The sequence below is a fragment of the Aulonocara stuartgranti genome, assembly GCF_965226115.1.
Source record: "Aulonocara stuartgranti genome assembly, chromosome: 2".
Lineage (NCBI taxonomy): Eukaryota > Metazoa > Chordata > Actinopteri > Cichliformes > Cichlidae > Aulonocara > Aulonocara stuartgranti.
In genome coordinates, this window is record NC_138940.1 from 15,613,914 (window position 1) to 15,641,094 (window position 27,181).

A 27,181-nucleotide genomic window follows, 5' to 3' on the forward strand; every position below is an offset into this window, starting at 1 on the left:
TATGGTAGGTCAAGCTGCAAAATCTAGTCCACAAGAACTGTTCTAATCTATTCATTGATGCACAATGTACATTATTAAAGTTTTCTTACTTATCACATGAGTAGTATTTTTCCTAAACACAATCACTAGAAAACAATGGCTGCAAAATGACAATTGCATTTTTCCGAGTGTATCTCATTGCAAACTCGATTCTTTTGGTTATCCAGTCAGCCCATTAACATTTGGATACTTCTGACAAAGTTTTGGCAATTCTCTTGAAATTGTTCATGTGTGCAAGAAATCAACAGAAAATCACTTGGCAGGGATGTTTGTCACACATGATCCTTTCAGACTTCCTGAGACTGATGCTAATACTCTGTGAGCCCACAATTGCAGAAACATCCTGGAACTAAATGGAGGAGCTTGGAAAACTGTTTTTGTGTACACTGAACAAACCTTACAAACCATCTCTCTTTCTCTTTTTTATTTTATTTTACCAAAACTGTAGAAAGGGCCACAAAAAAGACTGAACAAGTGCTCTGAAAGCCCGCAGGGCACGCTCCACAAGATATAAACTGGCTCATACTCATCCATGCATGAATTTCATATTGCACAAAATGAAAGCCTTAGACGCAAGCGAAAACGCCCCAGACGCCCCTAATTTGTCGCGTGCACATTCGTACCTTGACGCGTGTCCAACACAAATCAATCGCGCCTCAAAATTGCATATTTTGACCGGAAATGTGGGAGGAATGTGGGAGGAAGTTGTGCCTGACGTTATCTTTGCAAGATGGCAGCTGTCGAGCTAGCGCTTGAAGAGAGAGTCTCCCTTCTATATTTACTGTGGAGAGCAGAGCAGCGGCGTAAAAGACGTCCTCGCCGTACCTGAAATAAACTCTACATGTGTCAAGTTGGGTGCCAATATTTGCTGTGTAGTAGAACAGAGACATTAGTCATTACAAATGTTTATTGGAAAAAATATATAAATTCACTAACAAAAACATTAAACATAAATATATAAAATGTAACTATTTACAGAGAGAATGGTAAATGGTAAATGGCCTGCATTTGTATAGCGCTTTTCTAGTCCCTAAGGACCCCAAAGCGCTTCACACTACATTCACACACTGGCGATGGCAAGCTACATTGTAGCTACAGCTGCCCTGGGGCGCACTGACAGAGGCGAGGCTGCCGGACACTGGCGCCACCGGGCCCTCTGACCACCACCAGAGAAAGGAATAAAAAGGAACCCAGCTTGGAGTGGAAGAGCCTCAGAAAAATAACAACATTGTTTCTGCCCTTGAGAGCCTGCTGCCTCATCAGAAAACTACTGATTGCTAGGGTCTAATGTTTCCAAATTTAACACAGCTGTGCTGTTTTCAAAAACTAATTTATACATTTGAAATTTCACGAATTCTCGTGTCTGAGGCGGCATGCTCTCCAGAGCAGGAACAAGGCTGAGGAGGAAATGCTCCGTTGGAGACTGGCGTGGCCTCTTCAGGGACTCCAGGATGGCCAGCTCCACCGCCGATGGACCGTCATGGGACCTGTCCCTCGACCGCCTTTGAGCTGTCCTCCTCTGTGGGCCTGTAAAACACAGCACAAAACAACACAAAGTAATGAGAAGGCTGCTACTAGATTTTCATTTTCAAAATTTAAAAAAAAAAAATACAAAAAACAGGATATAAACAGATTGGTTGTAGATATTTAGTAAAGGTAATCACAAGGGAATCCAAGCGAGTAGTGATGGCCTGCTTGAAGCTGACGCTCCGAAGCGTGTGTCGAAAAAAACAACACACTAAACAACACACTGGTTCAGAAGCACTGTGTCGAGGCTTGCTTCGTTTGGCAAAAGTCACGTGACCAGTGACGTCCGAAGCTTCATTACGCACGTAACTGCTTCGGTACCTGATTCAAACGGATATAAGGAAGTGAATCATCTTCGGGATTCGTGGAGTGTGTTGATGGTGACAGATAGCGAAGAGGTGATCATTCCACTGACAGATATGGAGCCAGTGAGGAAGAGAGGACGTTCTGGCGTGTGGGAATATTTTGAGTTGATTTTGCTCAATTCATTTTATCTGCCGAAGTGAAAAACTTGAAATGTCCAAAATCATGTTTTCATAATGTAAATATCATTACAGCATATGACTTTAGGAACACTTCCATGTGAATTAAAGCTAATGAAGACTACAAAAATGTATTTGACACTATACGTACATTACATTGCTACAGTTTAGAAAATCATTTTGTTTATTGTTTTTAGGTGATAGTCTGCAGGACCCAGGAATACCTGCATATCTACCAACTTACAGTGTAGTCCCTGCACTCCACAGCCTCTTCTGTTCCATGCAAGTGGATTTTCTCCAGGGCAGGAGAAACTATTTCTAAGAAAAGAAACAGACTCAGCCAGCACACAGTAACACTAATCCACTTTTTAACTGTAAATAACAAAAGGGCTACCTGACATAGATCATGTTCTTACTTTGCAAGTTCTTGATTAGGGGTGGGTTTTGATTATCGCTTTTCTGATTACAATCCATGCTAAATTGAATAAAGTGATATTGATTCATTAAAATCCCGTGTCGATTTGTAAATTAACGTTATTATGCCTGAAACGCCAGCATCTCTGGTTAAACCTCACAACATGTCGTCAAACACCATGCAGCTAAAACAGTAACTGGGAGCAGGTTTACGGATTCTGCATACAAACGTGAACACAGAGCGCGGACCCGATGCGTCAGAATCAGATTTTGGTGCTTCGTCGGGTCCGCGCTGTGTTTGCCTCTTTTTTTCCCGCTGGCTTCTGCAGCTGCAGGTTTCATAACTCTCTGTTTACATCTCTAATTAAGTCTCACATGTGTCAGCTTTCTTTTAATAGATACGAAATTATGGATATATACTGATACATGACCAGAATTGTAATATTTCTGACTGAGGCAAAACTTTCCAGATTCCAATCAAATTGAATCGGATCCTGTATCGAATCAAAATGATTCTACAAATCAGTAACGATGCAGCCGTACTCAGCCCCCTAAGCATTTTCCCTTTCCAGTTCACAATCAATCCCACCCCTAGGTCAAAAATATGTATAGGACAATTGGCCTAATCTAATATTTTATATGAACCTGTCCAGCTGTCCAGTGATTAAATGACAAGTAGATGGAGGCAGGACTTCACAGCAGGGGCATACTCCATAATGTGCTGTGCGTTATCATATGTATAATGTATATATTGCTCACTTATTGTATTTACCAACATCAAGGAGTTATGAGCAAAGAAAGGCCACACCATAGTGCATGTTTAAATAGGGAAAGTTTATTGATCAAAATGTATTACGCAAATACGCATTACATTTTTTTCAGCCCCCCAATCGAGAAGACAAAACCAATTACATGTTCAAAGCAACGGAACGGTGGACCAATATCGGAGAGAACTCCACTCTTGAGTGAGCACTGATAATTGAGCAGTCCGTTTTATTTTGCAGATTCAAGCTGCTCTTCAAAATATTCGCCACCAGATGTCACCGGAGAGGACTGTGTTGAAAAGCTTCGAGTAATGAACCATTTTTCAATACAAGCTTCAGTGCTTCGGAAAGCTTCATTTGGCCATCACTAATAATTGGTTAACTCATGCAAAAAGAATCAAAATCTTGGGCCCATAAAAGAGGTCAAACTAACAAAACTCTACTCAAAGTTGACAACACAACTGATAACTCACACAAACTGACCTAACTTAACGAGACAAAGGGGAAACTTAAATAGTGGCTGATCAGCCCACAAAAACAGGAAAAGGGGTAAAAACACACAAAACCTAACTAAACCAAACATAATGAACTCCAATTCCCCCCCATGGTCCTGAATTATGGCGTGAACCAATTTGTAGCCTTCCTTTAAAGCTCGCTCCGCCCCTTTTCCACCTCTTGGCTCCTTAATCAAGGGACTGGAACAGCTGCAACTAAGGTAACTCAGAAAACCAAAGATTAATCATACATAACAGTGTAAACTAAAATGTGCGCACTTATTTTAGAATGCAGTGTTATGTGGATATGTGAATGAATTCTAAACCAAAACCAGTTATTTATTGTTCTGTAAATAAATTCCTATATTTAAAGAAAGAAATGTGAATGCAATATTACTTATAAGCCTCTAAACTAACATGGTGATATTACCACTGTGTGGCTGTAAGTGCAGCCATCACAACATACCTGTGGGTGCAGCAGCAGGAGCGGAGGGACCAGGGACTGGGGAGCCAGGAAAAGCAACAGGTGATGGCTGTGGTGCATAATCAGTTGACTCTATCAAGACAATATTAAATGTTAACAGGTTGAAAACAATAGTCATAGAGAAATTATATACAGTGGTCTCTCATTTATTCCAGCACATGAACAGTAGTCGCAGTTCTCACAAGTTGATTCTCAAAGTTCAAACCTTTGTCGATTTTAAAACGTAAAAGTATTATTATGCCGCGCTTTTTCTCCTTCTGCGGCGCCACTTTCGTGCGCCTTTTTCCCTCAGGTGTGTATTTCCGAATGAGGTTCATAGTTATGAGTGTTTTTGTGCTGTCTTTTCTATTGGACGTGATGGTTATCAAAACCAAACATGATAAGTTTGGCAAGCGCAGAAGACAAGACACGGAGGAGATTTGTCAATCAGGCTGCAGAATGCAATGCACATTGTTGAAAGCTGTACGGTGCAATAAAAAAAATCAGCGAAAAGGCGAGGCAGTGACAGATGAACAGTGGGACCACTGTATACTGTTTATTAATAAACAAAATATATTCCTATATGACAACACGCATAAATTAACTGCCTACATTAACCCTTTAAGACCTACCATAGAACCAAGTCCGCCAGAGCTTATATTATATTTTTACATGCTGTGGAGCCATTTTTGGGAGCATTTCAAGTTCATATACATCAATACAACCATTATAGCCCAGATTTTAATAATATGTCTGCATTAAGTGCATAGTAATTACATAAATTGCAAAAAAGCGCAATAAACTACAAAAAAATTGAAAATCGTTTTTGTTTTTTTAACATATATTGCTAGTTACAGAAATTTAAGAGGCTTATCCCTCAAAATTGTAAATACAAAAAAGTTGCACAAACTAGTTTCCCACCACAGGAAATTTATTTTAAGTGTCTTCATAGTTTTATTTTTGAAATACACCAATTTTCATATACTGCAAGAAAAACGAAAATAAATATTATAATGCAAATTTGCAAAATAACAGCATATGCATCAAAATAAACTATTTCCAGCAGTGCAATATGAGTCCTAAGCATCCCAGAAACGACACAGAAAGTCATAAAGTCAAACATAACTTTTAAAAACACAAGTATAAACTCATAAGGCCCCAATGGTAAAAAAAACTACATTTCCGCAAAATGACGTCACGTCCGGTTTCGGGAAGGTCATGGCGGACATGCGATAGTTCACGCTGATGGATGTAGGAAGTGTTATGAACAGCTACTCGGATCGGCAAAGCGTGTTTCTGGAATATTATGTTTTTGTTGCTGCAAGTGCTTTTTATGCAGTTTTTGCAAAGCTATATGTGGAAGGAAACTGTGACCTAGGACAAGCTGATGGCATAAGATGTAAGTACAACTCCTCCGGTTTCATATGCAAAAAAAATTATTGCGCTAGCTTACGTGGTTGCAGTGCTACCGGGATTTAAAAATAGTTAAGCAAAATGGAGCATATCCGCTCCGACCGGCTCTAAAGGTAAACATACCTTCTGACTGACACTCCCCTGCTACCTCTCTGGGCTGTCCCTGGTCCTCGGGGGGGAAGTTCTCCACAGTCCGCACCATATTGCCGCTTGTCTCCCGCGGGGCGAGGAAAGGGTCCAGAAACCCCATGACCACGAAGAACTTCCATCTCTTACCCGATCCTGCTGCATCCTACTCCTCTTCTCCTTATTATATGTGTCCCTGAGGCTCTTCCACTTTCTCCTGCAGATGTCCTCTGAATAAACACATTATCTTGTTAGCAGAAAGGTATTTGTACATCAGTGGGAAAATAGCGGGACAGTAGGCGAGCTTGCTAACTTTTGCGTGGCTTCATCGGGTCAGTCTGAAAATTCAAAAGAAGAATGAATGAACTTACCAGGTTGCCCGATCTCCTCACTTATGTGCCTCCAAGCTAGGTCCTTTTTATTCCTGTCTCAGTAGAAGTAGCAGCTAGCATCATATAGCTCTGGATGATTAGCCACGACACTGATGAGCTTTTCCTCCATGTGACAAAGTGGCTAGGACAGAATTCATTTGCCATTTGTCACTTGCATATATTATTATTTTGTGTTCTGTTATCCTATAGTCTATCATAATGCTTTAATGTAAACACAGTAGTGATGTGTCGGTTGTGAACAAAAAGGCTCTTAGAGCCGGATCTTCGACGTGAGCCGGCTCCTTATCACGAGCCGTGGGTTGTTGTTGTTTTTTTTTTCTCTCACCCTCTCTCTCGCACTTTTTTTTCGCTTCACTCCGCATGTACTCCCTTGTGCTTTGCGCTGGGAAGGGGGGGGGGGGGGGGTGTAGTTACACTCGCAGTAGCACAGGAACAGGAGGGGAGTGAGGGAGAGACGGAGAAAGAAGGCCAGGGACAACAACTCACATTAGAAAGGTATAGTAATCATCGACAACTATTTTCAGTTGCGGATGATTCAGAAAGTTTATTCATGCTGGCCTATATGACAGAGAATATGCATCTTCTTTTTGTTTTCATATTTAAATTTATATTTAATTGTGTTGTGGTTTGCAGTGTTTTGTGTGGTTTCACTTTAAATTTGTTTAAAAGGAAAAAGCTGAAAATTTAAATAGTTAAAAGTTGAAATGTAAAAATATTATTTTTTGTATTATATGATTTATTACATTTTATGTGGAGTGAATAAATAAAAGTATATTTACGGTGGCCCCTAGAGACAAAGCACGTACAAACTCCAAAACACGTAAAAACTCCAAAACACATACAAAAGACAACAGAAGTGCTCCAGAATGCTAGGCGCAGTGTTGAGCTTTTGTTACCTAGTGGCTACACAAGCCAGCAAGTACCAACGATCGGATTTGGTGTGTGGTAGTAACAGGTAAATGAACATTTTTGTTTAATTATTTGAATGTATATGAGTGCTTGTGTATGAGTACACAAACCATACACATATGCTTTCAATTGTGTAATTTAAGTGATCTAGGTAGCTCTGTTTTGGAAGTTCAGTTAACGCTAGAAATGTGTTTTGGAGTTTGTATGTGTTTTGTCTCTAGGGGCCACCGCATATATTTATATATAAACATATATAAATAAAAACACTTTTTTTTACATTAGTAATTCCTTTTTTGCATAATTTTATATTATTGTTAATAATAAATTAATTAAAGCAACAAAACAACCTGAAGAGCCGGTTGGGAGCCGAAAGAGCCGGCTCTTTTTAATGAGCCGAGCCGAAAGAGCCGGTTCTCTAAAAAGAGCCGGAAATCCCATCACTATAACACAGCACATGTAACCTTGGCTCTACGTACTATTCCGGGTCTGTTTGTGGTAGCATTGGTCATATTCATTTCATCTGTGCAAATGTACTTAAAGCTAAATGTCACTTCATCATTAATTGATTTGGATCTTTCATTTGTTTATGTAGTTTGGTTATACTTACCATTGTCTGTTCCTTTGAGCAGGTCCTATGTGTAAAACAGGTATGTGGGAAGGGCCGCCCCAATACTTCCTGATTTTATAGGATATGATGTCACTGATCATGTCAATTGGGTGTAACCAAATGAAGGGGTATTTCTTTTGTGTAAAATTGTTTATTTCATTTAAAATAACCTCATGAGTCAGAGTAAGTGAAGAGATTGACTTTTCAAACTGTTTAGTTGGGTGAATGAGTTTGTTAAGTGGAAAAATGATTTTATTCCTGTTTCTTTGTCTAGACTGTGTTATTTAGTCTACCCTGTTTTCCCAATGGTAGAAGTTAATGAGATCCAGGTGTGAGTGGAATTCTATATAAAGCAGGTGAAATTTTGACTGACAGGTTCTTATGTTTTTGTGACACAAATTGTTGAAAGGTGACGCCAGAAAATAAAGAACACTTAAAAGAAACTTGAACAGTCTGCAGATGCTGTCTTCCTATCACTTTCCATGCTGCTTTTGTTACGCTACTTCACACTCCATACTGAATAAAGAATGAAGGGCTTTGGCTGGATCTTTGACCTAGGTCAGAGCCACGTCACCAGGCTCCTGATTGGTTGTCGCGGCGCGAATTGACGCTGGAGTTCAGATTTTTCCAACTCGAGTGGTAGACGCGAAATGCGCGTATGCACAAAATGCAACACAAAAACTGATGCGCGTGGTTTCATTCGTGAGTCAAACGCGCCAGATGCGCTGCTGTGACACGCGTTTTTGTGACGTAAATCTGCTTCCGAATTTTCGCGGGTCATCACGCCTCTACATTAACTTTACATGTAAACCTGACGCTCTGGCCGCGTCTATCGCGTTTGGTGTGAACAGAATGTTTGAACAAGAGTGCTGTCTCACATTTTGTCAGATCTAAGAAACATAATGTATCTAATTTTTATTGTAGTATTACCTGGGGAACATGCCCCAATCGCATCAAAAGCATCAATTAATGTATTTGGTTTTCACCAAACACATTAATTGAATTGATGAAAGCATGAAGTTTACCATAGAGGATACTAAGGAAAATATGTGAATTTTCCTGGACTGTGTGGTTACTAATGAGGAAGGAAGCCTCAACAATGAAGTTTACTGGAAATCCACACACAGACCAGTACTTACTCTTTGACTGCCACCACCCAATGGAACACAACTTGCGGAGATCAGAACCCTACACCATCAGAGAGAGAATGTTCCCTCAAAGGCAGAAGGGGAAAAAAGGAATACTCACATGTAAAGGAACCTCTTAAAACATGTGAATATCCCAACTGAATCTTCATCAAACCAGATGCAAAGGAAATAATGCCAGACACCAACTAGGTAGAAACAGAAATACAACAGAACAACATTGCTCTCTTTTATGTGGTAGGTTTGTCAGAGATGTCTGACAAAATCTGCTTCATTTGCTATGTTTGTTGTTGTTATTGCTTGTGTGCAGTGTCCTTGAGTGTTTTGAAAGCCGCTTTCTTAAATCAAATTTATTATTATTATTTATTTCTACAACAAAACTCCCAAACACAAGCTAAACAATATAGTGTAGGAGTATAGGAGAACCCAAACAGCCATGCCTGAAAGCTCACATGGCACAACAGAGAAGAACCACCTCAACAGGACTGCGTCTAAAGTTAAAAGGGCACTATTTCAAGGATATCATCAAGGTCCACCGTGAACAACCGCTATTGAATAGAGGTGGAAGTTTACAACACCACCTACAATGCAGTCAGTAGGCCACCTAATGGATGGGGTTCTTAGTCCCAGGTGATGGTAATGACATCTTTTTTTGTTTTTTTGCATTTTGGCTCATGTGATGACTCACATAATCAATAGTTGGTCAATGGACAAAAGACTCCTGGATGAGAGGTGAGTTAATTTCACAAACGTACACAGACACAATTAAAAAAAATCAAATAAAACGCACTCTACTCTGAATAACATGCATTAATTAGTATCACCATGTAAAGAGCAGGATGCATTGTATGAATGAACAAACAGAATAACTGATATTGTTTTTCCAAGAAAGCTGAAACTCTTTTGCAGTTAATCTCCATGCATAAAGTGACACACTACATCGAACATGTAATGTGTACAGCTCAGAATTTGGTATTGAGCTGCCAAGAACTTACAGTTTGCAATTAATTCTAATAATAATCCCAACCTTCAGCACATGGGAAAAAGACAAAGATTATGGGCTCAGATTGTGGTCATAAATGTTTTATACTTTGTGTGTGTGTAAAAAAGATTTGTGTGTGGATTTAGCCAAAAAATACGTGTGAAACTCTGCACTCAAGTTTCAAGTTACAAGTAAGAATTTTGACCCTATTTTTCTTCCTTTCATCTGATTGGCCAATGTCATGTCAATTTAACTATCCAATCAGAGAACAGATGGGTTTGGCTGTTGGAGGGGTGCTTTTTTGAACTGCAGGGCCCTGTTTCAGGAAGCCGGTTTAGTGGAAAAACTGAGTAAGTATACCCTGAGTTAACGAAAACTCTGGGTTTTCGGTTTCACAAAGCGAGTTCAGATGAAGCCTCAGTGAGTCACTATGACGACACACTCCGTGAAGCTAACCTGCCCCCTAGCAGGTTTACTACAACTAACCCTGACTGTCTCCGCCCCTTTGTCGGAAACCTGACAGTAGGAAGTGTCGGACATGGCGTGCCCCTTCCTTGAAGAGCCAGTAGATCGTGAAGCCCAAATTCTCCGCAGGTGTCTCCGCCGGGAGAGAGTGATCAGAGCGCGTTTGGACATTTTATCATTTCCTGATGATTTTCTGTGCGAACGTTACCGTTTCTCAGCACAATCTATAAGTTATTTGGATAACATCCTCAGGCCATATATTACGCATGTGACACATCGTGGACATCCTCTCAGTTCTGTACATATTATTTGTATTGCACTTCGGTTTTTTGCAAACGGGAGCTTTCTGTATAATATTGGTGACGCTGAGCACGTTTCCAAGGCTACCGTCTGTCGGGCAGTCAGGAATGTTACAGTTGCACTGAAACGTCTCCTGTACTCGTTTGTGTTCCCCGGTCATAGACCCACAAGATTTATCAAAGAGGGATGCCACAAAATTGCAGGTATCAGGATGACCAAAACTTAATTCATGATGTGGTGATACTTGGACTACTACTTAAATTGTACATTTATTTTCACGGTTCCCAGGCGTGATTGGCTGTACAGATGGCACTCACATTCCAATCATTGCTCCTTCAGTAAATGAAGGAGACTATGTGAACAGGAAGTCTTTCCACAGCATCAATGTGCAGGTACATAGTTCCCTGTAGCATTTCAAACTAACAAATTATTTCATTATAGTAATGGATGCTAATTTGTGTTCTCTGCACTGTGAAGATCATATGTGATGCTGCCAAACATTATCACAAATGTGGAAGCCAAGTGGCCAGGCTCTGTCCATGACTCACAAATATTCCGTGAATGTACACTGAGCACAAAATTTGGACATGGTGAGTTGAGAATACTTTAAAATATATAAAGACCAATTGCTTCAGGGACATTTGAACTGAAGTGTATCCTTCTGTCTTAGGAGAGTTCACTGGCTACTTGCTTGGTGATAGGGGGTATCCATGTTTACCCTATTTGCTTACCCCTTACCCTGACCCTGAACCGGGCCCACAGCAGCGATATAATCTGGCTAATTGCAGGACAAGAGCCAGAATTGAAATGACTATCGGAATGCTTAAGGCCCGGTTCCAGTGCCTGCAAAGACTCAGGGTCACCCCAGAAAGGGCATGTGACATTATTGTGGCATGTGTGATTCTTCACAACATTGCCACAATTAGAGGAGAACACTGTCCTTCTGAACCAAACAGCAGCAGTGATCCAAACCATGAACATCCTGACCCTCCCACGGACATACAAGATGGAAGCGCAGTCAGAGACACCATATGTCACAATCATTTCCTTTGACCCATCACCTCAACATGTTGAAAGAAGAATAAACAGATTTTTTGTTCAACTGGCTTTATTGGTCGCCTGTGTTTCCTGTACACAAAGTATTAAAAGATGTAAACCTCATAAAGTGTCTCTGTTGCTTCCTCCTCTGTAACAGCTGTCAATGTTTCTTCATTATTTTCCTGTAGTAAAGAAGTTAACAACATTGCTGTTCTACTGTAAACTCATATAATCTGTGGAGTATTACTCACAACTGCATGTTGGTCTGGCTCAACAGAAGGCTGCACCAGATGCAGTACACCACCACCATCAACTGATAGAATATTAGGTTTATACAGGTCACTTATAACTTACAAGGGACCAAATGGCAATTAACAAACATACCAATCACCTTACACTTCATTGTCATTATGCTCTCAAAGACAACCAAGACTGAGGGAAGGCAAAATCAGTAGGAAAATAACTTCACTACAAAATAATCCATTATGGTAAAGAGTTTATCAAATGAATGAGCAGCACTGCAAAGGTGACTGTGAAGAAAGGATGTATGCACATCATGTATTATTTTGAATTTACCCCCTATGTAGGCACTTGTGTCTTGCGGGGTTATTGACTCAGAGGATGTCCCCGCAGAGATGCCTTCGGCCACAGGGCGCCCACTGTTTTGGCTGAGGGCCAACTGCTCAGCCTCTGTGAGTGGTGGTGGTGGAGGACCCCCACCTGTTTTTCGGGCCTCCGCTTTTTTTCTGTTGGCTATAACGGGCCACATTTGAGCATACAGAGTAAGCAAATATGTACTTGTAATGTGCTCAGATAATTTCAATAAGTGCTTACAGAAAGAAAATTAATGTAGCCTCTAACTGCAATTGATTTACATCGGACAAACAGACCAAGCACTATGGCTCATAATACAATTACACCTTACCTGTTTGGACTATATTTTTATATTTCATTTTTACTTGCTGCCAGGAACGTTTGGGGCCTGTTGGGTTGCACCTGCGCTCACATCACATCACAAAATAAAATGTATAAAATAACAAATAAAATAACATATGATAAAATAACGTGTTAAATGGGTGGAAATCCCTAGATCAATGTTTATATTAACACTCAGGCATTGACTCTGTCGGCTATGTTTTGCCATGCATGCTCCCTTTGTTTTGCAGCTGAGGCTGTGTTACTTTTTTTCTGAGAAATTTGCATGTTATCGGCATATGCTGCCATCAGAATTTCGGCCTCAAGCGCTGTGAAATACATTGACCGCGCCTTCTTTCCCTCCGTCTCCATGGTGACTCGCTTAATCTGTGCTCCGCTTATCAGGGCTTTATGTATCCTCGTCCGCGCGCTTCACTTGGGGTTAAAGCAACTCCGCGTTGATTGAACTAATTGTTATCAGCCTTTCTGAAACCGAATATTCCGAGTTGGACAGTTCGGGGTTACTCAACCCTGCGTATCGTTTTTCACTCTGAGTTTTCTAAACCGGCTTCCTGAAACAGGGCCCAGGTCCTTGAGGAGTAAAAACATGTATCGCTAATTCATAACAAAGAAGGCATTGTAACTAGCCCCACTAGTGTCATTTCAAATGTGAAATGTTTTTACTCCTCAAGGACCTGCAGTTCAAAAAAGCACCCCTCCAAATTATTATTAAAATCCTTCAAAATTCTGCCAACCCAAACATGAGGCACTACCTGCTGTGGTGACCTCTTGTGAATAATTGAGCAGCTAAAAGTCATTTAAATGTAGTATATCTGCATTTAAGACTGTTGAATTCTAAGATTCCCTTCATCTAATTAGTATGTTAATGAATGTTATGGGGCCAAATCAGTGCACTCTTAGAAGTAGAGGTACAGTAAAAGTCTATTTCTTTCCCAATTACTGGGCCTCATGGTCATTTTTAGCACATTTCACAAACAGTAAAAGGTCTGTATTTGTACAGATTCTTCAAGTTTTTAAGATGCAATATTAGAAGATATTTTCATTTTGTATTTGGATGGAAAAAAGTAAAATGTGAATTTTCTTCATACATTTTAAGATGTGGTGTGTTTTGGGAGCCTGAGATGTTCCGAGAGAGATGGAGTCTAAGGCTACGTCCACATGTACACGGGCATTTTTAAAAACGAAGATTTTCTGTTTTCGTTTAGAAAAAAAATCCCATAAAAGCCAAAAACGAAGGAAAAATGCTGCTAGGAACATGCCAAAGCAGCAGGTGGCGCTATATTCCGTGTAGAAATGTCGGCCAATCAGAAGTCAATAAACCTGGGCGGGAAAGAGTAAACAAAGATGGCACATAGAAGCAGAACTGAGTCGTATGTGTGGAGAGACAGTAACTGTGTGTGTATATGTAAGCATTTAAACACTGCAGAGAGAAAAATTAACAGTAACATATTTTGTCTACGTCCGCCATTGTAGAAATTCATTTCACCGAAACAATAACGTGGCGCACAGTGTGACGTCAAAAAATGTGCACACCTTTGACGCTGCGTTTTCTCCGTTTACCTCGTCCACACGTAAACGCAAAAACTGAGTTTTTGAAAATATCCACCCTGGCAGGAGTTTTTAAAAATCTCAGTTTTCAGTGACCAAAAACGCAGTTTATGTGTGGACAAAAGGCGCAAAGGCATAGAAAAATCTGCGTTTTCAAAAATACCCGGGTACGTGTGGACATAGCCTAAGACCTGACCTGACACATAGACATAGACAAACAGGCACACACAGACACAAACGCTTATGCACACACTCTAAACATGAGTGCTGAGTATAGAAATACTAAGCACTCGCCTAACATGGAGAGTATAGAAATACTCAGCACTCGCCCAACATGGAGACAAAGAGAAATGAACACTGTACACACACTTACAGGGCAATTGGCCCCAGACTCAGGAGATGGTTCCCTTTACTCTGGGGTGGAGATGAGCAGACTGGCCCCGGGTCTTTAACATTCCTGCAGTTTAAGTAATTGGTGTGTGTCATTTGGCTTTGAATAATATTGCCTACAGGAAACTGAATTTGTCCTAACACAGAACGCTGTGGAACTCCACAATTAACTTTTGTGAACTGAGCAATAAATCAGATAAAAAAATCAGAGACACTAGATAAAAACTCTAAGAAAGGGCCAGATGGATTATAGATGACCACAAATGCCAGAGACTTCTGTTTATGGCTACACTTCTCCCTCAACATCACCCAGCCTGCCTGTTTTTTCCAATTGCTTAGGGCAAAGTCTTGGGGGAAAGCTCACGGTGGCTTTGCTACCTTTGGCCGGACTGACTACAGGGGCCTGGCTAGCTACAGGATTTTCTAGGGTCTGGAGACAGGTCTCCATTTCACTAATCCTGGCCTCCAGAGCTGTAAACAGGCTACATCTACTACAAGTATCTTTAGTAGTAAAGGAGGCTGAGCTAAACAATTGACGCGCTGAGCAGGAAAATGTGGGACAGACAGGTAAAAAAGCCATGGTGCTAGTGACTTGGCTATGAGCTAAGCTAAGCTAGCAATTCCCAAAAGACAAAAAGAATGAATATTATGAATGTAATTAGCAGGAAAATGTAAGTTCTTATCTAAAGGGTTTTAGTGAACAAAACACCACTGTGCCTCATTGGAAAAGAGAGTGGAATAGTGACATAGTGGAATAGTGGCAAAAAACATACCTTTTCCTATTTTTAGACAAATTAGACATATTTTTCTAATTTTAAGGTGCAGAATTGTTGCCAAAGTTTTAAGATGGTCTTGAGTTTAAAAACACAAAAATACGAATATTCTTTGTCAAGCTTAGAACAGTGTTCCGACCCAGGAAGCCATTGTTCCTTTAAAGGTACAATAAGGTAACATATTTTCTGAGAGTGCAGTGTATTTGGGATATAACTGAGGATTTATTATAATTCCCAGTATCTCCAGCACCTTTACCTTACTATTCAGTTTGGGATTCATTGGTATAAAACCTTCCATTCCTCAGATTCCCCAAATCATATTGAAGAGACGGCACACGTCATACCAATATGATATGTGCCCTCAAATGTAATGGAATCTGATTTATTTCCCCCCACACAATAAAAAATGTCACACAGAGAGTTGCTTTTTCTTCCTGCCGAAAACACTCCCTGCCTATATTGGATAATTTCCGCAGGATGTCATGCCACTGAATTCCCAGACCAGCTTGCTATTATCGGGGGTTTGAGTGCTGGACGGATCGGAAGGAAACGCTTCATCAAATGTGACCCACTTAGCTGCTGGAGAGGCACCAAAGGACCACCGTGGCAATTATTTAAACCTCTGCTTTATTATTCATAATTAGCAGACACTGTACAAAGTCTGAATGTGTGTGTGTGTATGTGTGAGAGCCTGTGTGTCTGATAAAGCCCTCCTGATAACATGCCACCTCTATGCAGGAAAAATAATAGAGCAGAACAATTTGTATGCATAGCTGAGAGTAAAAAAAAAAGAAGTGTGTGCACATTTTTAATGTTGGACACAAATGTGTAGAATATGCTTTATAAATTTCAGTTCATAATTTCTATGTTTCCCTTTTGTAAACATATACACTACCAGTGAAAAGTTTGGACAAAACTTCTCATTTAATAGTTTTCTTTAGTTTTACTACTTTCTACATTGTAGATACATACTGAAGACATCAAATACATGAAGCAAGATACAATGAATTATGTACCAAATTGAAAATTGAACACTGAATGTGTTTTATATTTTATATTCCTGAAAGGAGCCACCTTTGCTTTGTTGACAGTGCTACAAACTCTTGGCCTTCTCTTAATGAGCTTCATGATGTTGTCACCTTAAATGGTTTCACTTCACAGGTAGGCCTCATCAGGGTTCATTTGTGGAATTTCTTGCCTTCTTCATGGGGTTGGGACTATCAGTTGTGTTGTGCAGAAGTCAGGTTGGTACACAGCTGACAGCCGTATTTGACCACTGTTAGAATTCATATTATGGCAAGAACCAATCAGCTAAGTAAAGAGAAACCTCAGTCCATCATTACTTTAAGACAGTGGCGTCGTTAGGCTTATTTTAGGGGTGCTGAAGCCTCCCTAAAATATTCTTAAGCTTTTTTTTTTTTCTACTTATTCGATTTTTTATTTTATTTTACAGAACTTGCAGACAAATTCAATATAAAGATGCAGGAATATGAGTTTAAAGAAATAATAATATAAACCTGTCGCTATTCACATAAATATGATCATAACTCGCTTGGTCCCTTTCACTTTACACTGTTAAGGTAGCGTCAGTGCTTCGTTATCCAATCCGTTCCAGTTGTTCACAGGGGACATCCACATTACCGAAAATCCAGTCCTCGTTTTCACTGCTACTTTACACTCCGCTTGTATACACCTGCGGACACACTAGCGTAAATGCGGCAAACAGCAAGAAATCATGGATATACGCAAGTTTTTCAAGAAAGTAAGTCTTCATCGCTGGCTGGTAGTAACAATTAGTTAGCTCCAGCTAACAGCAGAGAGTCCCATGTAATTAATGAACCAGGTTCTCCCATTTTGATAAATAAAAACCTGGCTAGCGCACTAAGTTAAATTGTTAGCATAATGTTAATTTCTGTCACTCGTTTTAGCTCTGAAAAATTGAGCTGAGCTCATTCATGTCACGGCGAGTGGGATGAGCCGTGTGGAGGAAATGAAGGAGGATCCAAACGCAGGCAGTAGTGGAGAAGTGAGGGTGGTTTATTAAGCACAAAATAAGGACAAACAGCAAATGGAGCTCAAACTAAACTATACTGAGAAACAACTAAACTGTAGCGCAGAAACCAGAACATGAAGCAGGGCGAGCAGAGACAGACAATGGTAGACAGCAGGGTGAACACACGGGTGAGACATGGTAGATACACAGACGGACCAGCAACTACAATGATGGAGGACACGACTTAAATACACACAGAGAAACACGGGAATTACACACAGGTGGTGGACACAGCTGGGAACAATCAGTAAGATGGAATTAAGATGGCGCCGGTGAGGTCGGCTGCCGTCACGACTGCTCCGACCACTTTTTCTTTGTCTTTGTTTTTTAAGTTAGTTTTCAGCGTTTCTAAATCGGCAAAATCATCACCATTGGGTACATTAGGTATGACAGTGACACTCTTGTTTCTATTGGTATACAATGTACTCACAATTCGAAGTTTTTAACTCCGGATCCGAGCTGGCCGAGTGAGATCTCAGGCAGTAAGGATGGGCGGAAATGTCTCAGCCTCCACCACTCTCAGCACTGGAGCCCCCCAGGGGTGTGTTCTGAGCCCCCTGCTGTACTCTTTGTACACATATGACTGTGTGGCCACTACCAGCTCCACCACCATCATCAAGTTTGCTGACGACACCGTCGTGGTGGGCCTGATCTCTGATAACAACGAGACGGCCTACCTGAAGGAGATTAGGAATCTGGAGAACTGGTGCCAGAGGAACAACCTCCTTCTAAACGTCAGTAAGACAAAGGAGCTGATAGTGGACTTCAGCACTAAGCAGGAGAGGAACTACCAGACCCCCGTCATCAACGAGTGCCCAGTGGAGAGAGTGGACAGCTTCAAATACCTCGGAGTTCACATCACGCAGGACCTGTCATGGTCCTGTCACATCAACACCGTGGTGAAAAAGGCCCGACAGCGTCTCTACCACCTCAGACGCTTGAGAGACTTCCAACTGCCCTCCAAGGTGCTCAGGAACTTTTACTCGTGCACCATAGAGAGCATCCTGGCGGGAAACATCTTAACCTGGTTCGGGAACAGCACCATGCAGGACAGACGAGCTCTACAGAGGGTTGTGCGGTCAGCTGAGCGCACCATCCGCTCCGAGCTCCCTGACCTGCACTCAATCTACAGCAGGCGGTGCTGGACTAAGGCCAGGAAGATCGTGAAGGACCTCAGCCATCCCAACAACAGACTGTTCTCTCTGTTGAGGTCAGGAAAGCGATTCTGCTCCCTGAAGACCAACACAGAGAGACTGAGGAGGAGCTTCTTCCCGCAGGCGATACGGTCTCTCAATCACACCACCACACAGTACTGACCCACACATATGGTTCTTACACACACACTGGACTTTCTGGACATTGTTTTTGCACAACACTGGTCACTATATTCTTCATTTCCAGTTAATACTTGTACAGCTGCTGTTATTGTGTATATATTTATTTATATTTAGATTTCTTCATACATTCTTATATAGTTCTATATTGTGTATTTTGTTGTACAGTTATTTTATTTTCAACTTTAATTTATATATTTTATCTTATTCTTCCCAGTTAAATTTACCCTTCATTCTAATTTGTGTTGTACAGTTATTTCATTTTTAACCTTAATTTATATTTTATTCCTTCCTAGTTAAATTTACCCTTTTTAATTTTTCATATTTATTTCCTATCTTATTCATAGCCTTTTCCTTTTTTTGTTTTCTTTAGGTCACGAGCAGTTGTCCAAGCATTTCACTACATATCGTACTGTGTATGACTGTGTACATGACAAATAAAAAATAAAATTTGAATTTGAATTTAAGATGAGGCAGAGGTAAAACTGGACACACTCACATGAGACACAGACCTTCACAATAAAACATCACACGCAGGCTCGACATTGAGAGACAGACAGGAAATGACACATCAACTAAACCCACATCTTAAACCCAGATAAACAGAAACATGGAACTCTAATAATAGACATCATAATCATCATCATTAACACAACAAGAGAACAAGAAAACAATCCCTGATGCAAAATTACACCAAAACATAATAAACTCAAAATACTGGGTCCCACGGACCCAGAACCGTGACAATTCAGGTATGGTTATCATCAGTGGAAATAATAATAATCACTCCTCCATCCCCATTAACCTGTAGGAGTCAGGGCAGAGGATCACAGAGAGGGAGAGGGGAGAGACCCCTGCTGGAGAGGTGAGTCAAAGATTTCACAGGATGGAGTCATTTGTGATGCAGATAGTCTGATTAGAATTTTATGGAACTCAATATGGATATGAAATATGAAACATTTCAGTCACGGTACAACATATAAGACCTGTTTAACTTGAGCTTTTATTTAGGAGAGTCAAGGTTAGAAAGTGGAGAGAGCAAAGATATATATATATATATATATATATATATATATATATATATATATATATATATAACAAGTCAAATTAGCCTGACTCACATATTTTTGAGGGTTCTATTTTAATATTACTTCAATTCAAGTAATTTAGTAATATTTTTCAGGGCTTTAAATTGCAACCATTTTAGTCACATGCGTGCTCAAAATGTAATGTTTGTAACTTCAAAATATTTGGGAGCAACAAATTACTGTGGCGTGTGAGCAGAAGTCATGATACTAGCAATTTACATTACAATTCTGTATGTTTTAATGTATCTTGAAGGGTGAGGCAGAAGGAGAAAAAAAAGGTCAAAAGGCAAGTTCAAGTCAGAGAGAGCAAGGAGAGACAGGGGAGCTGCAGCAAATGGATCGAGAGGCAGAGGAAGATCAAGTTATTACAGAGAGAGGAGAGCAAACAGGCCAAGAGAGGGAAAATGATGAAGCAGCTGGAGCAACTCATTCTACTACAGGGTTTGATTTAGGTGACAAAGACACAGAGCCCAGACAGGTAAAGCTGAAGAGCTATCCACATGATACTTTTGGTACACAGAAGTGAGCATTTAACCACAGCTGTTTTGAAAAGCACAACTGGTTAGAATATTCAGTCAGCCAGAATGCAGCTTTCTGCTTCCCATGTAGAATGTTTTGCAAAAACATCAAATATGATAGTTTGGTCAGTAGCGGTTACAAGAACTGGAAGAAAACGTTAGTCATCTTTGGCAAGTATGAGATGGCACAAACACGTAAGGACAGTGTTGTCACATGGAAAAGCTACCAGGGAACTAGCAAACAGGGAAACGTTGCACAGATGATAGCAACTGCAAATGTGAGTGAGATAGTCGAAAGAAGAGAGTATCTCAGATGAATTGTTGCAGTAACCTCTATGTTAGGGAGACAGGGACTCCCTTTTCGTTGCCATGATGAAGGTGAAGACAGCCCAAACAGAGGGAATTTTCTTGCGTGCATAGAGATTTTGAAGGAGTTTGATTTTCTTCAAAAACATAATCCCCAAAAATGTACAGTATATCTCGCCAACATCCCAGAATGACATGATTGACTGTTGTGCCCAGGAGGTTACTAGTGTCATTGTATCTGAAATGACAAAGTCTAAAGTCTATTCCATCATGGCAGATGAGGCAAGGGATGAAAAGGCAGAGCAGTTAGCTATTTGTGTCAGGTACATGTCAGAGGGTGCAGTGAAGGAGCGTTTCGTTGCACTTGCAGAGATAACATCATTGATGCCCAGTCCATTGCAAATGAGATTCAGCAGCAAATCCAAAACAATGGTCTTGCAGAGCTTAAGTGTGTAGCACAAACATATGATGGTGCAGCCGTTATGAGTGGCTCCACTGGAGGTGTACAAGCACATTTTAGAAGGCTCCATCCTGAGGCTATCTATGTGCATTGTTATGCTCATCAACTCAACCTGGTTTTGTGCAATACTTGCAAGGCTATCCCAGAGGCTGTGGAGCTTTTCAGCTTGTTGGAGTGTGTGTATTCTTTCTTCAGCACCTCCCTAGTCAATCATCATAAGTTCATGGAGACTCAGGCAAAGCTTGGATTGACAAAAACTGAGCTTGTGCAACTTCCAAACACTTGCTGGGCATGTCAGTTGCGATCAATCAGTGCAGTTCTTGAAACATTGCCTGCCATTTTGGAGTGCCTATCTGCAATTGGATCCCCCATAGCTGTTGGTCTCAGAGCAAAGCCCTACAAGTTCTCAGCAGTCTATGCACTACTAATGTTTCAGTCGATTCTGTCTGTAACCGAAGGACTCCACAAATTCCTGCAGAAAGAGACTTTAGACCTGGCAGAAGCTTTTATCTGCAAACAAGCTGTGTGTGACACACCAAAGGGCAAACACTCAGAGTTGTATGAGAAAACCAAGGCCCTGTGTAACACCCACAGTATCCCTGAACCAGGTGCCAAGACAAGGCACAAACAGATGATGGAGGATTTTGTCCTGGAGGCAACTGTGGGTTCACGCACTGAATTAACAACTCGGACACATTGAAAAGAGAGTTACTTTTCACTTGTGTGGATCGGATGGTTGGCGAGCTTGATCAAAGATTTTGCAGTGTAGATGCAGGGCTGCTAAAAGGCATCCAGGCATGCAGTCCTAAATCTGAGAACTTCTTGAGTGAACCACACTTGAATGAACTTGCAAAGCACTACAGACTTGACCTGAAAAAAGAGGAGGTTCTGGTGGCCAGAAACTTTCTTACCCGGAAAACAGAGGCTGGATTTCCACCCAAAAATATGTTGTCTGTGTACAACCTCCTTGATTCAGACATGTTTCCCTCTCTGAAGGCAACCATCCAAGTTGCCCTAACAGTGCCTGCTCGTGCGAAAGGTCCTTTAGTGCACTGCGTCGGCTGCACTCCTGGCTGCGTCAAACAATGGGTCAGAAAAGACTTCACAGTCATGTCTATTGAAAAAAGACACACTCAGCATCTGAGTCACAACAGAGTGATTGACCGATTTGCCACTCTTAAAAACAGACATCATTCTTCCACCCACCAAGTAACTGGTGATTGCAGCCATAAAAATGATATACTTTTTTATTTTCAGTTTTTTTCTTGTTATTGATGCAGCAAACACATTTCCTCTGTTTTCTTGTTGTACTGTATTATAAAACAGACTGAAATAAAACAATAGATCTATTGGTGGCCTAGGATATTTAATCTGTCCAAAAAAGTAGGAAAACAATTTCTCAGTCTTTGTTTTCTGTTTGTGAAATTTTATGCTCATTCACTACGTTCGTTCATATCGTGTGCATCTCTTGGGGCCTAAGCCTCCCCTGTCCTTAAAACCTACACTGCAAAAACAGCTATACTTGAAACAAGCCAAATATTCTTAAATCTGACAAAATTTTCTTGTTTTGAGCAAAAAATCTGCCAATGGGGTAAGCAAAAGTTGCTTGACTAGAATTCTTAAAACTAGCAAATTAACTGCCATATGCCTTTTAACTAGACAAAATTGTCTAAAATGTATGCTTATTTGAAGAAAATATGACTTATTATAAGTAAAATATACTTTGATATTTAGAAAATCTGTACCTAAAATGAGTATTATGCTTTCTTGAACAAGCTGTTTTCAAGAATTATTTGCTTACTTTAAGATTCGACACCTTAATTTAGATTTTTCACATAAAAAAAACACCTTACTATAGGACAAATTTTCTTAAAACTGAATTGTTTCTTTCTTGATTGAGCTAACTATAAGAATTATGTTTCGACTCTGAGAACAATAATCAGCAAAAATTCCTGAGAATAAGACACCATCTCTTCAAAAAGCTACTAAAAATAAGGGAATTCATCTTAAATTAAGACAGCAAAAGCACTCTTAGATTTTGCGCTTTTATTGACACAGCAATGGGTCAGTAACTCACTGAGGTCTGTTCCAGGAGAATCATGTCTAAAATTATACATTTCAGCAGGGTACTGTGTAACATGGCCAATATAAGAAGTGCATATTCCAGATACTCTTAACATGAATAATAACAGTATAACACACTCATGGCTGGTATCAAAAATAAATTTTGCTGAAGCTTAAAACAATCACTATTTCAAATCCTATATTACATAACATTTTAGAAGAACAAGTTTAACGACCACACAAACAAACATGTGTTTTACATTTGAACAACTTTTCTAGAGAGAAAAAAAACAACCTCACTGACCAACACTGAGTCTGATAAACAAGGCAGATGGAGTCTGTCATCTGAGAGACTCACTCAATGAATGACTTCCACTCACCAAGCGCCTTCTTGTAAGAGGGGGTTGAATCTCGGTCATGGATGGAGTCTTTGAGTATTTCAGTTTGCAAGACAGACAGCAGCGTGGAAATGCACTTTGGATATGTGAGGTGGAGGGCATAGTAATATGCCATCAGATAGAGCAGTCCCTCATTAAGATCCTTCCGGTCAAAAGTGCTCACTGGTGTGGTTCCAACAGCTATCATGCAGTTGCCTTCAGAGACAAGCAGAACTGGACAAGCCAGGGGTCGCTGACGCAGGTAGCCTTCAGGGTCTTCTGAAGTCTACATGACAGAAAAAAAGAGGATTAGAACAAGACCGTAAGAAATACAATTTTTGAGTTGCATTACAGTTTAAAATAGATCAACTTTTTTTGTAGGTTTTATTAACATCAACATGTTATGGGGATCTGAACTTTAAGAATATTTGACTGACTCCAAAGTAAAATATATAAAATGAAAACATGAGTAACTGCAAAATTCAACAATATATACACATAGAATATTGCAGCCTTACCTTTAGGACATGGAAAAAAGCCTCACTACAGATGCCCAGCTTCTTAGGTGGTACTGTGCTGGAAGGGAAAAGCACGGGAAGGGCTCTGAACACAGCTGCTGCATGTTCCACTGGTTTGAAAAAAGAAAAATAAGACAGGGCAACACCATTAAGCATTGCAAATAATGTAATCTGCAAAGCATAAATGTAGACAAATCAAGATACTGTAGCATTACCTCCATCCAAAGTTTTTGGCGGCTTCATAACTTTCTTCATGACACCATAAAACTGCACCTTCGAGTAGAAGATTTCCCATCTATCCTTCATCTCAGAAATGTATTTCAAGTTGGATGGTTGAATAATTCTCCGCAGCTCATCAAGGACCTGAAAAATACAGACAGAAACCCAACTAAGATAGATCTGTCTAGCTCTGTATCTGGTCTTGACAATAAGTGATAACAATTTAAACATGAGGGCCAGTATTTAAGAAATTTGAAAATCATATCAAAATGTCCCCAAAGGAATAACAGGATGGCTAAAAGAAATAAGTGCTGCTTACATGGTCCAGTTCTCTGAAACAAGGATATGCCTCTAGTATCTTCACTGCTCTGTCCTGCTCCTTTATAGCATCAGAGTTAATGAATTGTCTTCTAGACTCAAACTCCAGGTTCAGCAGTTGGGTAACAGCAGCTTTGTTCGGTTTTTTGGTCTTGTATATTTCTTGAAGTGTCTTGCCTGGGTTTTTTGGCTGTCAAAGAAGTCAGCTGAACCAGCTAAACACACAGAGCAGAGGTGTGTAAATCATTTATTGCCACAGTAAGGCTTTATATATCTGTTATTGGTGCAAAACAATAATACAAAAATACCAAAATATTTCTGTAAATTAGATCAACAAATTAACTAACCACCTATCTTAAAATTGTTCATTAATCCTGTGAAGTTGTCACTATTAAATGGAACACAAAGATTCCAAGATAAACAGTGAAGTAGTTGTGTTCCATTGTTAGCAGAATTTTTAACAAAAAAACAAAAAGTATCGTCCAAACCACATTTACACTCAGGCTGTAATAAGAGGGTGCATTATATTATACTTACATTCTTCATCACTGCCATCCTGGTGGTGCACTGGGGTGCCCATCGATCTAACTGGTGATTTATCTAGAATAATAGTTGATGCACTGGACTCCCCACTGCTGTCACTTTTTGCAATGCTTTCATTCCCATCCTTTCTTGGCTTCTTCGCAGGAGGTTTTTTGCCCTTCCTTGGACTTTTGACATTGGAGAGTCTCTTCATTAGCTTTTTAGCAACATGCTCCTAACAGGTACAAACGGTAAAAATTAAAAGATGATAAGATACATCACTCATGATTAACACAGAGTGGTATTGAGCAAATGCTACTTACCCACTCACCACACGTTTCTTTAAGCATTGGGTAGTACTCCATTAATCGCTTTGCCATGGCATCAACCTCATGTTTGCTGGGGTATCTGGAGTCTTCAGCTGCTCTTGCTATCGAAATCATGTTTGTCATGGTGTTTCTTACAAGTCGACAAAAGAGTTCCTTTGACAAAGGTTCAGCACACTCTGTCCCCAGCCGCTTCTTTTCAAAGTAGGAATGTCGAGCTTGCTCAAGTTCACTGTCTGTGAAGACTATGTACTCTGGGTTGGACATAGTCACAAACTTAGAAGTGCTGGGTTCCTCTCTGGAGAAGTCACCATCTCCAGTAGTTGTTAGCATTTTTTCAGCAGCAGTCTTGTTCTAAAATACAGTGTACATGGGGCTAATTTCACGTAAAATTGCACAAGAACTTTAGGTCTCTACACATGAAAGAAAGTACAACAAAATATCAGTAAAGTGTTGAACAATAAAAAATATGTATATTTAATAAATGTGTGGGCCACTTGATTTAAATCAAAACTAAAGAAGATTCTACTGTCTATCTGTTAAGTGAGTATTGGTGGAATTACTTGAAACTGCATAAAACAAGCTGGTGTGTTCTCAGTTTTGTCACACAGCGATAGGACAGAACTTACTTCTTCACATTTGTGCACTGCAAGCCATAGAGCCCGACGCCTGAGGAAATATTCAGGACCAGGAAACAGATCTTTGATGTCATCTCGTGAAAGTGACGAGAGCAGGTCTTCTCCAACATTTGCTTCTGCAATAGGAGTTTCCAATTATCACTACATTGCATCATCCTCATGTGCAAGCCAGCTGACAGCTTTGCTTGGGTAACAAACAGGATACACAAGAAACATAATTTAATATTTACCATTTAAAAACAATACTCTATTCCATTATATTCCCTCCTGACTGCTCCACAGGTTCTAAATTACCTTCCTCCCATTGACTGGAAAAAGTATTATATTTGTGATTCGCTTGCACCTTTCGTCCACACGTAAACAGCGTTTTCAGTCACTGAAAAAGGAGATTTCTAAAAACGCTTGCCAGGGTGGATATTTTCGAAAACTCCTTTTTTGCATTTAGGTGTGGACGAGAAAAACGGAGAAAACGCAGCGTCAAAGGTGTGGGCCTTGTCCGCCACGTTATTGTTTCGGTGAAATGAATTTCTACAATACTGTTACTGTTAATTGTACTCTCTGCAGTGTTTAAATACTTACATATACACAGTTACTGTCCCTCCAGACTGGGTTCTGCTTCTATGCCCCATCTTTCTTTACTATTTCCCACCGAGGCTTCTAGACTTCTGATTGGCCAACATTTCTACACGGTTAGGAATATATCGCCACCTGTTGCTTTGGCATGTTCCTAGCAGCGTTTTCCTTCATTTCTGCGTTTCCGTGTGGACGGGATTATTTTTAAAATGAAAACGGAAAATCTCAGTTTTCAGAAATACCCATGTATGTAGTGTAATAGCACTAGCATATTTAAATATGCTAATGCAACTAAGCTAACCGCACAAGCTAAGCTAACAACCGGGTATAGCCTGCCATGCTAGCGACTTACCATGCAACATAGCAGAACACAAAACATAGAAAAAACAAAACAGTCACATACCTTTCAGGGTGGCAATTGTTATTTCGTCCAGTTTCTCCATAGCATGCCTTAATTTCTTCACACTGTACCACTGTATCCCGGACCCAAAAATATTACTAATCCTGCAATCCAAATTTGAGGTGCGAAGCTAGAGGCGCGAAGCTGGACTGTACCAACTCAGGAGTATGGGGTTGTGTACAGAAATGGTTTAGTTCGCTGTTTTATATCTATAAAATTCTATATATTTAAAGATTTAACTATTTAGTTAGATTATATTA

General features: G+C 40.2%; 2 protein-coding genes across 3 annotated transcripts; both read right to left on the reverse strand.

Annotated features, from left to right (window-relative positions):
* Positions 1-1,476: 1,476 nt before the first annotated feature.
* Positions 1,477-6,463, reverse strand: LOC309689141 (uncharacterized protein; the record flags this gene model as incomplete). The annotated part of the gene is made up of 5 exons (XM_082505350.1): positions 6,094-6,463; positions 5,720-5,952; positions 4,187-4,276; positions 2,293-2,366; positions 1,477-1,566 (listed from the first exon to the last, which is right to left on the reverse strand). The coding sequence occupies exons 2-5, from the start codon at positions 5,844-5,846 to the stop codon at positions 1,477-1,479; spliced, it is 381 nt and encodes a 126-aa protein (XP_082361476.1). The 5' UTR covers positions 5,847-5,952; positions 6,094-6,463.
* A 16,201-nt stretch (positions 6,464-22,664) lies between these two features.
* LOC309717304 (uncharacterized protein) lies at positions 22,665-27,073 on the reverse strand. Of its 2 annotated transcripts, XM_082551759.1 has the most exons (8): positions 26,925-27,073; positions 25,940-26,064; positions 25,308-25,664; positions 25,000-25,219; positions 24,464-24,677; positions 24,141-24,288; positions 23,926-24,035; positions 22,665-23,693 (listed from the first exon to the last, which is right to left on the reverse strand). In XM_082551759.1, the coding sequence occupies exons 1-5, from the start codon at positions 26,962-26,964 to the stop codon at positions 24,574-24,576; spliced, it is 846 nt and encodes a 281-aa protein (XP_082407885.1). In that variant the 5' UTR covers positions 26,965-27,073; the 3' UTR covers positions 22,665-23,693; positions 23,926-24,035; positions 24,141-24,288; positions 24,464-24,573. The 2 variants fall into 2 exon arrangements, with proteins under 2 accessions (XP_082407885.1, XP_082407884.1); XM_082551758.1 differs by having other exon boundaries at positions 24,141-24,677.
* Positions 27,074-27,181: the final 108 nt, after the last annotated feature.

Excerpts from the sequence above, each read along its gene's own strand:
- LOC309717304 (XM_082551759.1), bottom strand. The coding sequence starts at position 26,964 with ATGGAGAAACTGGACGAAATAACAATTGCCACCCTGAAAG. Across the intron at positions 25,665-25,939 it reads CAGTGCACAAATGTGAAGAA|AACAAGACTGCTGCTGAAAA; the intron begins GTAAGTTCTGTC and ends ACTGTATTTTAG. Across the intron at positions 25,220-25,307 it reads AAGAAACGTGTGGTGAGTGG|GAGCATGTTGCTAAAAAGCT; the intron begins GTAAGTAGCATT and ends TGTACCTGTTAG.